The sequence below is a fragment of the Phodopus roborovskii genome, unplaced genomic scaffold (genome assembly GCF_943737965.1).
Source record: "Phodopus roborovskii unplaced genomic scaffold, PHOROB, whole genome shotgun sequence".
NCBI classification, from domain to species: Eukaryota; Metazoa; Chordata; class Mammalia; order Rodentia; family Cricetidae; genus Phodopus; species Phodopus roborovskii.
Genome location: NW_026126588.1, coordinates 22,202,183 through 22,213,687, shown reverse-complemented (window position 1 = coordinate 22,213,687; position 11,505 = coordinate 22,202,183). Strand labels below are relative to the sequence as shown.

Below are 11,505 nucleotides of genomic sequence, written 5' to 3'. Positions count from 1 at the left end.
ACACACACACACACACAGATATAACCACTTACAATCAACCCAGACTGTTGGTCTACGGTGTGTTTGGGATATAAGTAAATTTTGCGCTTAGACTAGACTCCTGTCCTCAAGATATTTCATTATGTATGTATATATATATGCAAATGTTCCAAAAATGTCCTAAATCTAATAAATAAATCTGAAACCAGGGACTCTTCTGGTCCCAACCTTTCAGTTAAGAGCTTCAACCTATGTTTACATCTTGGACTTTGCGTGGGGGTGAGGGGGGGTGTCTTACTACTGGCAGCATTTACGAAGGCGCTTTAGTGTAACCGTCTGCAGACATCCACTGGGATGTGTTTACCTTTGTTCTCCAGCAAAGTTCAAGCAGATGCCCTTGTAAATAATGCCTTCTCCTTCCGGCTTCCTTCTACTGGGGAATCCCAGTGGGTAATTAGCGGGAGAGTCACGTGACCCACAGGAAGCTATCTCAAACGCATGTGTGGTTTGAAGATGCTTCAGTAAAATTCATTTCATGGTGGGGTCAGTATGGGGGAATGATTCCATACACAATGATGGGAACAAGCAGCTGTTTGCCTGTGTTCCCACCCAAGAGCGAGCTCAGTGTAAGGGAAGAAGAGTAGTCATGCCCCAGTGCTAACCCCCCCAAAAATCACTTGACAACCAATCTCTACACCCTTAAAAACCTATAAAGTAATATTTACACGCATCTAAAGTAATGATTTAGTGTGTTTTTCACCCATTCTTTTAAAAGTAACTTAACAAAGTAGGCAAAGGCGTGCTTTTGTGGGCAGTTACCATTGAAGCAGTACTTAATCACCTCCCTTATTTGACAGCTCTCATGCAACAACATATTAAGCTCTGCCAGTCCCGTGAGGCGAAGGAAGGTGCTTCCCACTTTTATTTTGCCTGGCCTTAGGGAGAAGTCCTCTTCCAGCGTACAAGAGTTCAAATCCGTTCCGCTCCGAGTCGTAATGCGCTCTGCATTCTGTGACAAATGAGGACAGTTTCTTCTCATTCGACACATTCATTCTCTGAGCTCCTCCACAGATAACGCTGTTTGCTACACCGCGCATAGCGCATAGCCAGCTTTCTATGTGGCCTATGGGAACTGGAGAGGGAAAAGTGACCCTATGGCAAGCGGGTGTCTCTGTGATGCCCCAGATCAAGAGTGGCAGGGACCCAGTCATCCTGTTATGTCTACCTGAATAGTCCTAGCTACTGAGGAGACTGAGGCAAAGAGATCACTTGAGCCCAGGAGTTCCAGACTAGCCTGGGCTACATAGTGAGATACCCCTCCTCATAGGGAAGAGGGGGATATTGTTAGATTTTTCAGTATTCCTATTGCTTCCAATTGGAACAACACCCAGCTACCCAAAAGGTACGTGCAGACCAATGAAACTGATTTTGACTCTCTCCAATGGGAGTGTTTTACTTCAGTCTAATTTGAAACCCTGCAGCCTGCTGGTTTAAATAGTGTCTTGCACGCCCAGATGGACAGTGAAAGTTGGCCGTTCTCTGCAACGGCCCTTTTGTGCAGTTGCCTGCTTCCTTGTGAATTTCTGGCCCACTGGATTTCATGCACTCATTAGCTTTATTTAAGAACCTATCATTGCCTGGAGACACCTGGGTCCATCCACAGAACGTGAATAATTGCAAAAACTGAGCAAAATTAAGCAGCCAGGATCATCAGAGGTGGCTTTGTGCAAGGGTTAGGCACAGCTGGTGCCCTCTTAGTAGGGGAATAGAGACTAATTGGGTAATCTAGAAACCGATTAGCCTGAAGGAGGGAAAAGAAGTCGGTTTAGCTGTAAGAGAAGCATTCTCAGTGGCAGGGGAAAGGCATCATGTGCATTGAGAAGCAGCTTATGGAACCGAAATACCCTGGGATAGAAACATTCAGATTTATTTTCACTGCTGTGGTTTAAAACAGTGGGGTGAGGATGCTGGGCTGGAGTCAGAGACCGGGCTTTTCTAGTATGAGTTATAGGCATGGGGTCAGGCTGTCCCTTTGGCATCAAGGCAAAGTTTTCATTATGTCACTCTCTGTGGATCATCCTTTGAAATGAAAATGGTTTGTAGACCTGCTTTCACTTAGCACTTAGGTAGCTATATGTTCGACTCTAGTAAAAGCCATAAAAATTCTGCTGCTAAAAAGGTATGTGCAAAAGTGAGTGCCCTTTAGCACAGTTAGTCCATTAAGAAGGCATGCGCTGAGGATAAATCTTCTAAGAATGTCACTGTGTTAGCATGCAACTAACCAGAGTTTGAATCTGTAACATGCTTGATCATATAAGGACACAGGTGGCATCTGAAATTAATAGGCCCTTAGGGTGTAGAAGTGTGAAATCGACCCTGTGGCCTCATTTCTAGAGTCCTCTAATCAACAGGCCTCAATAGCTTTGGGCTAAAATTAGGTAATGTTTGCATTTAGTAGCATCACTAGCAGAGACCAGTAGTCAACCCAAGCAAGGGTCCATGGTGTCACTTGTATTTCTGAAATCCAGCCTCATGCCAGGACCTTGCTGATGCTCGCTGAACGTGCAGATATTACAAAGTCAACGTAGGGCAACAAGACTTGGAATGACAGACACTTGCCTTGGTCCCATCGGGGCTCTGGGGACAGCCTCAGTGGAAAGGAGCTGGCTGGGGACAATGAAGCAGCATACAGGATAGTGTGGTGGGTTGAGTAGGAATGGCCTCCATAGACTCCAAAGGGAGTGGCATTATTAGGAGGTGTGGCCTTGTTGGAGTAGGTGTGGCCTTTTTAGAGGACGTTTGTGAGTAGCGGGTGGGTTTTGAGGTCTCAGAAGTTCAAGCCAGTTCACTTGCTGCTACCTGATGATCCCCTGCATGTCGCCATGCTTCTTCAGTGAGTGTGCATCCAGAATTGGACACTACTGGCTCATTTGATAAACCCATGGTTAGAGGGACGGCCATATGGTTGGTTTCCCATAGCAACTGCTCCCCTTTACGTCCCCACCAGCAGAAAACAAGGGTCCTAATTTCTCCACATCTTCATCGGTATTTGTTTTCTGTTTTTAAAAGTCATTCCGATGGGTACGGCCTGGCCTTGCATCTCCTTAATGTCCAAAGTCAAGAATCTCTTGGGGGTGATTAGTGGACTCTTGTGTGTCTTCTCTGGAGAAAGGCCTGTTCGTGTCCTCCACTTGTTTTTAAGTTGAGCATTGGTATTGTGTTATGACGACTGTCAAATCGTCTTTTCATCTGGATTGAGACATCCTCAGGAGACGGCAATGGGCAGAGCGTTGAGCTCACTGGATACACAGCCTATCTCCCCAAGAAAGAAGTGAGCTCCTGAGACAGCAGTCATGAAACAGCGTCACAAACACACTTGCTCTGCAAGGCAAGAAAGGCCTCCTCGGCCTGGCTGGCTCTGGGGATCAATCCACAGCAGCCACCGCCTGAAGCTGCGCAGTGGCCTCGCCTGGGGTCCCCGTCCCTGTCCTACACCCCCAGGCCAGGCTGTTAGAGCTTTTTGGGTGGAACACAGCCTCATCCAGAGTGGCTTTTCCCAGGTCAACTCCCCTCCACACGTCCCACCCACCATCATTGCGGGGAAGGAGGCATTGCCTGGACATGAGTGCTTTTCAAACGTACCAAAATAATTTCCAAGTGCAGTCCAGGCGAGGACCCTTGATGAGTAAACACAGCGAGCAACCTGGTTTGATGCTTGCTCCTGCCTTGGCGTTTCTTTCTTGTTTCCTAGTTTGATCCCTTGGTCCAAAGCTGGCAAGGGCAGGGTGGGGTGAGGTGTCTCCCAGGCCTTTGATCCGGGGATGGGGGGGGGTGACTCTAACGCGCACCTCTGGGTGCAGGGCGTGGGCCCAGCATCCTCCTGCGTGGATGCAGCAGGGCTTCCCGCGCGCCCTCCGCGCGCCCCAGCTCTAAAGTAAACACAGCCGAGGACCGGTGCCGCCCGCCGGCTCCGCTCCGCTCGGCCCGAGCCGAGCCATGGCCGAGGCGGTGCCGGCCTCCCCTGCGGGTGGCCGCGGCCTGCACCGGGGCATCATCCAGTGGTGAGCGGCGGGACCCGGGCAGGGCGGGTCGCTGCGGGCGGGGCGTGAAGCCCGGGCCGAGGGACAGGACGGGAACCGCTCAGCCCGGGCCGAGGACGCCGGTTCTCAGACACACACACGCGGTCCGCATCCGCACTGGGCTCCCGCTTTACTTTTGGCTGTCCCCGGAGTCACTCTTCCCGTGGGAAGCAATCCAGCTTGTCCCCGACCTGCCTGACGGTAGGGGAGAGACCTGGAACACAGGCAGGCGTTGGCCAGGGGAGGAAACGTTTTTTTTTTTTTTTTGTTTGTTTGTTTTTTCCTCTCTCCTGGCTGGCGTGAGCTCTAGAGTAAATGTGCCTAACTTAAAACAACTTTCAGCTTCAACAGTGCATTCCATTTTGTTTGTGAAATTCATTTCTTGGCAATTTAAATACGGGGGGGGGAGAGAGAGAGAGAGAGAGAGAGAGAGAGAGAGAGAGAGAGAGAGAGAGAGAGAGAGAGACAGACCCTCAGCCTGTGGGACTGAACTCAAAAGAGTTTGCAGGTCTTTATAAATAGGAAAATAATTGAAGCCAGTCCTCAGACCGTGGCTTTATAAGGTGACTGTTATATATCAGCCTACATTTTTCTTTTTATATGCTTTAGGAATGTTTCTCAGGGAAAACTCTTTTTAAAGAGTCATCTGAGTAAGAAATGGGGGGGGGGATGAAGAGTATGTTTACAGTTATAGTTACTACTTTCTCCCTCCACCACCAAAAATAAATAAATAAATAAATGAATGAATAAATAAATAAATAAATAAATAATTTGTGGTCCTTCTCAGCTTGAATGAGAAAAAGCAACAGCATCATATAAACCAGACCCCATTGCGTGCCTTCTTAGCAGGAAGTGTTAGCTTGGTACTTTAGTTAACTATTTTAGCTCACCTCTGCATTTCTGGGGTTTTGAATTTTGCCCTATATATTAGAAAGGATGATTTTAAAATTTAAAATACTTGTGCATCCTCCTTAGGTGGCTTGTGGCTTGGGACCACAAGTTATCTCCTCCAGAGATAACTGATGTCTTCCAGATAGTATATTTTCGCAGCAAATCAAGACCCATGCCCAGAATTCCTAAGTCGATGGACCTCTGCCCACATGACCTTCAGGGCTGGGAGAGAGGACTGGGAGACTTCGGTTCACCTACACTGGCATTCAGAATACTGCCCCAGCTTCTAACCAGGCTCCCCAAAGCGAGGGATATTTAGATCCTTAGAGCAATGGCCAAGAGCCTGAGCCCTGACAGGTAGCTCAGGAGAGACTAGGAAAGGCCCGGACTGTTGCCACGTGGAGCTGTTGCTATATTTCTGCATTACTTCACCCATGTCCTCCAGGCAGTGATCTGTTAGGCAGGACAACAAGGATCTATTAGTCCTATGGGGGGCCCATCTGGGACAACAGTGCTTTGGTCATCTGCACATGGTAGATTATCCCCAAGGGAAAAGTTGGGATGCCTGCTAGTGTAGAGGAATCGAAGGAAGAGGTTTCCATTTCAGAGACAGGAAGAGGCGTGGTCAGACTGGAGAATGCAAAAATTGACAGCAATATTGTGACTGCAGGCCCTCAGGGCCTGGCTGCATTGGGTCTCGGCATCCAACCTCAGGTAGAACACGGGACATTTTGGTGGCACACTGGAGACCCTTACCCAGTGTCACCTGTGGTAGGTTTGTTTTGCTTTGTTTTGTTTGCCTCACATCATTTCCCCAGAGCACATGTAATCGAGGTCAGGCTTAGCAGTTACTCCTGGGGGCTGTACTTCCTGCCTGGAGGGAGTCTGCTAACACCTACAATGCTTGTATCTTTCTTGCTTCTGTTTGGCATTGTGATGAGAGAGATAAAAATGGCAGTCCCTGAAGAAAAAAAAAAAAAAATCAAGTTAATAGAGAAAATGGCTTACTCTGACTAATGGGTTCTCCAGAGGTTTCAGTCCAGAGTCAACGTGTGTGTGTGTGTGTGTGTGTGTGTGTGTGTGTGTGTGTGTGTGTGTGTGTGTGTGTGTGTGTCTGTGTGTCTGTGTGTGCCTGTGTGTCTGTGGCAGGACAGGGCCTCACAGACAGTGGCTAGGGGAATAATGCTGCTAATGGCAGCCGTAAATCAGAGTGGGGGTGACCCCAGGTCCCAATATTCCCTTCAAAGTCACCTCTCCCGTGACTAAATGTCCCAGCAACCACCTAGCACTATAACACAGTGGACAGGCTGTTAGCGGGTCGCCTCTGGAACCAATTAATGCCCACACCCTCCCACCTGCCTAGACTCCTTTAGTGTACACTGTGGTATTATTTTGCTTTACCAGGTAAATAAGTGTCTGTCCTGTAATTACATCAATCTTGGCTACAGCATCTGTAAAGAGTCATCAAAGAGTATCTACTTCTTTTTATCATGCAACTTCCCCTTCAACAAAACCCCAAGCCTTACAGTGCAGACGATTGAAAACCCATAGTCTGTATTCCTAACACTGGCCTAAGGACAAAAGAGATTTTTTGTCCTATGCTGCCAGGGAGCTTCTACTCCATTTGACAATCTAGACAGAGGTCGTGTAAGTCATTGGTTCTGTCAGAAAAGGTTCTACTTCAGAAAAACAGCTGCTGATTTTCCCTCTCTCTCTCTCTCTCTCTCTCTCTCTCTCTCTCTCTCTCTGCAGGCTGGTCGACAATTTCTGCGTCTGTGAAGGATTCAGTGTGCCTCGATGTCTCATGTATGAGATTTATGTGGAGACCTGTGGGCAAAGTGCTCAGAACCAGGTTAACCCAGCAACATTTGGAAAGGTAAGTGTGTGTCTGTGTGTGTGTGGGGAGGGGGGAGGTTGATAGAGCTGTATTCACTGAGGTGCTTTGTTTTGTAAGTTACAGCCCCGGCCAGGGTGGCGTAAGTGTGAAGATACATTTTGAGAAATGTTGTTAGGTTATGTCATTGTTCAAACGTAGACTGAGATGGGCGTGGCGTTGCTGATGGTAAAGCCTTATGAGACCCCATATTTGTAGGCCACCACTGGCTGCCTCTGAGGAAAGTCTGACTTGCACTTGGGTTCAGCGGGGTCTCAGTAGATCTGGTTGGTTTTGCTCTTGGGGACCACCAGTCAGTAGCCTCCGTTTGTGCTGAAAATCCTCTTTCCATCTCTACACGTTACCATGGTTTAGGGGAAGGTTGAGGTACTCTTTCCATGGTAACCCCAGCATCTTCCAAAGGGCTTGGTTTGCTCAGTACTTCCTCCTGAGTACAAGTGCGAAAGCTCTCAGAGCACAGTTCTGAGTCATGCTGGTACCCAACAGTTGATGCTTCCTGAACTTCAGGTGGGTTTAGAGAACTCACTGACTTTGGAAGTTGGTGCTCATGTCTAGGAACTTCACCTGAGAATACTTATACGCAACAGAATGACAGCCCGAGACCCTCTCCGCTCAACAACTCTCACGAGCAACTACTTAATGGGCAGACCCTGCTTCAGGTGCTAGGAATACAACAGTGAGGTTGACAGAGAGCAAGTCCAGGCCTCGCTGCATTCCAGTTGTTCAGGCTACCAGGCCTAGGCAGGGGTCCTTAGTGCTGTTTCCTTGCTAGCAAAATGAACCTGGAGTAATTAAAGCCGAGGGTCCCACAGCTGGCCATAATGCATGGCTAGCAGATGTGGCCCCCGGAAGCAGGTGCGGAGTTCTCTCCACTTGTTGATTTCCACCAAAATCTTTGAGCTTGCAGACGCCGGCAGCCAACTCAGCACAAGAGGAGCCTTCTAAGCACCTTACCTTGCCTGTGAACTTGATATGAGAACAGTGAGCCGTCCCTGGGCTAAGACTTGATGCTCAGCGAGGGATAGCACATTTCTGCCAAGGGGAGGGACGTGTGCTATTCCTCTGGACATACACAGCCCATGCCAGGATTTGTGGTTCGGACAGCAGAACACTGGCGGATGAAAAACACTTACCCCGTCGCCACGGGGCTTGGCACGGTCCACAACCTGTTCCTCACGTCCAGGTTGATCTTAGATGACCAGGGTGACAAGGAGCCTGCTCATGTGGGTCACAGAGCTGCCAGTTCTGTTTCCCCCATTCTTTGCAAGGGTCTCTATGTACACACAATTGGAATTGTTCAGGGTGTCCTTCGATCGCTGGTAAATGTACAGCCTACTGGCTTTAAAGGTTAATCGTTGTCATCAACATCTTGTCTGGGTAAGAAATCCAGAGGAGCCTGATAAAGACGAACTCGATCCACCTGGGAGATGGCTCGGACGGAAAGGCGCTTGCTGAGCAAGCATGAGGACCTGAGTTCCAATCCCAGCATCCGTGCAGAAAGCTGGATCAGGTGGTGCATGTGTGTAACCCCAGCACGGAGGGAGCAGAGACAGATGGGTCCTGGGGGCTTACTGGCCTCTAGCCATTTGGTGAGCTTTCCGTCGCTATATTACATGGAGAGCTCATTTGATCTTTTTTGTGACCCTGTGCTTTGTGCAATCCTCCACCGAGGGTGGACACTAAGACTGTTCCCTGATGTCACTGCCATAGCCAAGCACGTACCTGTGTTCAGGTGTGCATGCACGCGAGGATCTCCTCTTGGGAATGCACCTGAAGAGTGATGACGAGAGCCACGAGGTGTGTGGTCATGAGGACCAAGCTGTTGGTAGCGTCCTTACCTTAACTAGTAATGCTGGGGATGCTGGTGTGTTTTCCCAAATAGTGGATCATATTTAGATCTACTCTCCCCACTCAGTCTTCACAGCTGAAGCTTCCAGTCTCCGATGACCTTTCTGCGCTGTGATATGTGGTAGAATCTTCTGGCGTGACAGCTGCTTGAATATAGGAAGCCACTGCTCTGACCGCCATGTCTTGGAAGAAAGCTATGCTCACCACTGTACCTACCAACGCCATGGCTTGATCATGACTACTCTTGGTTGCAAAAAGGGCCACCTTCCTGCCCACCCATTTCATTGTGACTTCAGCTTATGGATATCCCCACCCCTGAAAGTGGCCTCAGAGATGCCACCCAGAGCCTCTATAGTGTCCTCAGACACAGGGGTGTTTTCTTTTTACCTTTGGAGGCTTTTATTCTTCTTGCCATTCCCTTAGTTTCACTTTAAATATGTCACCAACAATATATATATATATATATATATATATATATATATATATATATTTTTTTTTTTCAAGTAAGTTCAAATGAAACTAGGTCTCCCAAGACAGCTTGATAAGCCGTAAATTCTCTGTGTAACAGGTCACAACCAAAAAGGGAAACTACCTTCAGGGTCCCTTTATCACAACATCGTACGAGGTGACTCAGAAAGTTTCTCCAGCCCGCTGGGGATTCCCACCTTGCTATCACACAGCCCAAATGTTTGCGATTTCATCACTCAGAATTTTAGGAAACATCTTCAACGGTCCTATAGAGACCTGGGTAGCCCAGCATAGCCCGCCTTCTCTGATCCGCCCACTTGCCAACCTTCTCAGAGGGGAAGTGGGTGACGTCAGCAGGGCACCATCTTTCCCTGGCTAAGATTGCAGAGGCGGCTTCCCATCTCTCTGAGTGGTGTCCTTAGAGGTTGTTCCGTTCTAGAAGAAAATTCTCTCCCACCTCCTTGTAAGATCCGGGGTCGGGAATATAGCTCAGTGGTAGAGCTCTCTCTTAGCGTGTGGAGCCCCTCGGCGTCCAGTCTCTGCACCAAACAGAGAAAAGAGCTTGCCGTGGGTTGTTACTCTACAGAGCGTTCCAGAGGAAAGAAACGAGACTCCAGTCTGACCTCCGCATTTATTTTGAATTCTTTGTCTTGATATTTCCCTTAGAATTCACTCCCCCCAAGATGCCAAGGTTCTAACATGGAGCTTGGTTGGCAAGTTGCCTGGAGAACAGGCCGGCGGAATGGGACTGATTGTTGGGAATGTGTCCTGTGTGCCAAAGCTGTGGCTAAATGGAGAAGGGAAGGGCAGGGAAGGGGATATGACCACAAAGCATGTTTACAAGAGAAACAACAGAATATCCAATTCTCCCTTCCTCCCTCCTCCCCCGGGAACTGAGTCCATTCCCGAGGAGTTCCTGCACAGATGATGGGGACAGGCATGCACTGTATGATGAGCACTCTGGCTGCAAGTGATATCTTCCATGCGTTGGGGAGTTTCTGGAGGCCGACTTCCTCTGCTAAAATAACACTGACGGATGTTTTTTCTGGTTGGAAAAGGGACTGCGTCTCCCCTGTGAGCAACGGGGAAATGGAAAAGTGTTAAGAAGAGAAAATAAATGCGGGCTGTAGCCTCACTGTCGAAGGTACAGCCACGCGCATGGTCCGTTTGCACACTTGCACGCACGCTTGCGTGAGCGTCGGGAGCTGGGAGCTCGTTCTCATGTCCCTGTCTGTGTACCTCGTGGTCTCCCTCTTCCCTCTGCCCCGATGAGCCGGTGAACTCCCTAGGACCCCTGGGTGAGGCAGAGTTCTCTTGTCACCCAAGTCCACAGCAGCTGGATGCTTGGAATGCCCAGCCTCGTATGGTACCCAGAGTCCAAGGCAGCTTCCAGATGGCATGGTCTCCCCATTCCCCGGTTCCGTGCATGCCACAAAGACCCGGGTGTGGGGGCTTGCTTTCCGCCTGTCCACCTCATCCTGCTGGCCTCCACCTTATCCTGCTGGCAGGGGTTGGTTGAGCCTTTCTGGGAGGTAGAAGAGAGGAAGGACAAAAGAGGTTCTCTTAAGAGCCAGCTGGACCCTTTTATTTAAAATGATTTATTTATTTTTACTTTATGTGCATTGATGTTCTTACCTGCGTATATGACTGTGTAAGGGTATGGGATCCCCTGGAACTAGAGTTACAGATGGTTGTGAGCTGCCGTGTGGGTGCTGGGAATTGAACCAGGGTCCTCTGGAAGAGCCGCCAGTGCTCTTAGCCGCTGAGCCATAGCTCCAGCCCCAGCCGGACCCTTTGGTGATAGGTTCTTCAGTTCCTGCCCTGGGCACATTTCGTTACGTGTCCCTTGGCTTGGTAGCTAAGTTTTCTGGCGGAGCCTACTGGCGTCTGCCTGCTTTCTTCATGTTCTTCTACCAAACAGGAAAAGTTTGTGTTCTCCCCGGCTCCAGCTTCCTCACACATGGCCGACTTCTGGCCACAGAAAGTTCTTAGCCGTTCTTGGCCTGAGCAGATGGTGGGTGGTACTCACAGGACCTAGGGCCCGAAAGCCCTTCTTGTCCTACCCACACCAGTTCTGGGTTGTCCTCCTCGGGGACACTTGGAGTGACTGGACGAGCCCTCTCACACAGCCCTCACAGCAGAGAGGGAACTCCCCTAGTGAGAAGTCCTTGGGTTTCCCCGTCTGTATCTCACTGTGTATGAATCAGCTCAGGATTCTTTTTTAAATAGTTTAATAAGTGAATAGCCACTCTATAACAAAACGCCCACAGACACAAGCCCCTAGGCTGTACAGTCCACCCTCCAATCCCCCTTTGCCCCATCCTGTTGTATACATACTGCAAGGAT

General features: G+C 49.2%; 1 protein-coding gene across 1 annotated transcript in view; it reads left to right on the top strand.

Annotated features, from left to right (window-relative positions):
- The first annotated feature begins 3,952 nt into the window (after window positions 1-3,952).
- Rfx8 (regulatory factor X8) overlaps window positions 3,953-11,505 on the top strand; it is a 50,197-nt gene continuing 42,644 nt past the window's right edge. The window contains exons 1-2 of the mRNA XM_051204529.1: window positions 3,953-4,040; window positions 6,702-6,825. Coding sequence (XP_051060486.1) covers window positions 3,976-4,040; window positions 6,702-6,825 — 189 coding nt within the window. The 5' untranslated portion in view covers window positions 3,953-3,975. The remainder of the gene's footprint in view (window positions 4,041-6,701; window positions 6,826-11,505) is intronic.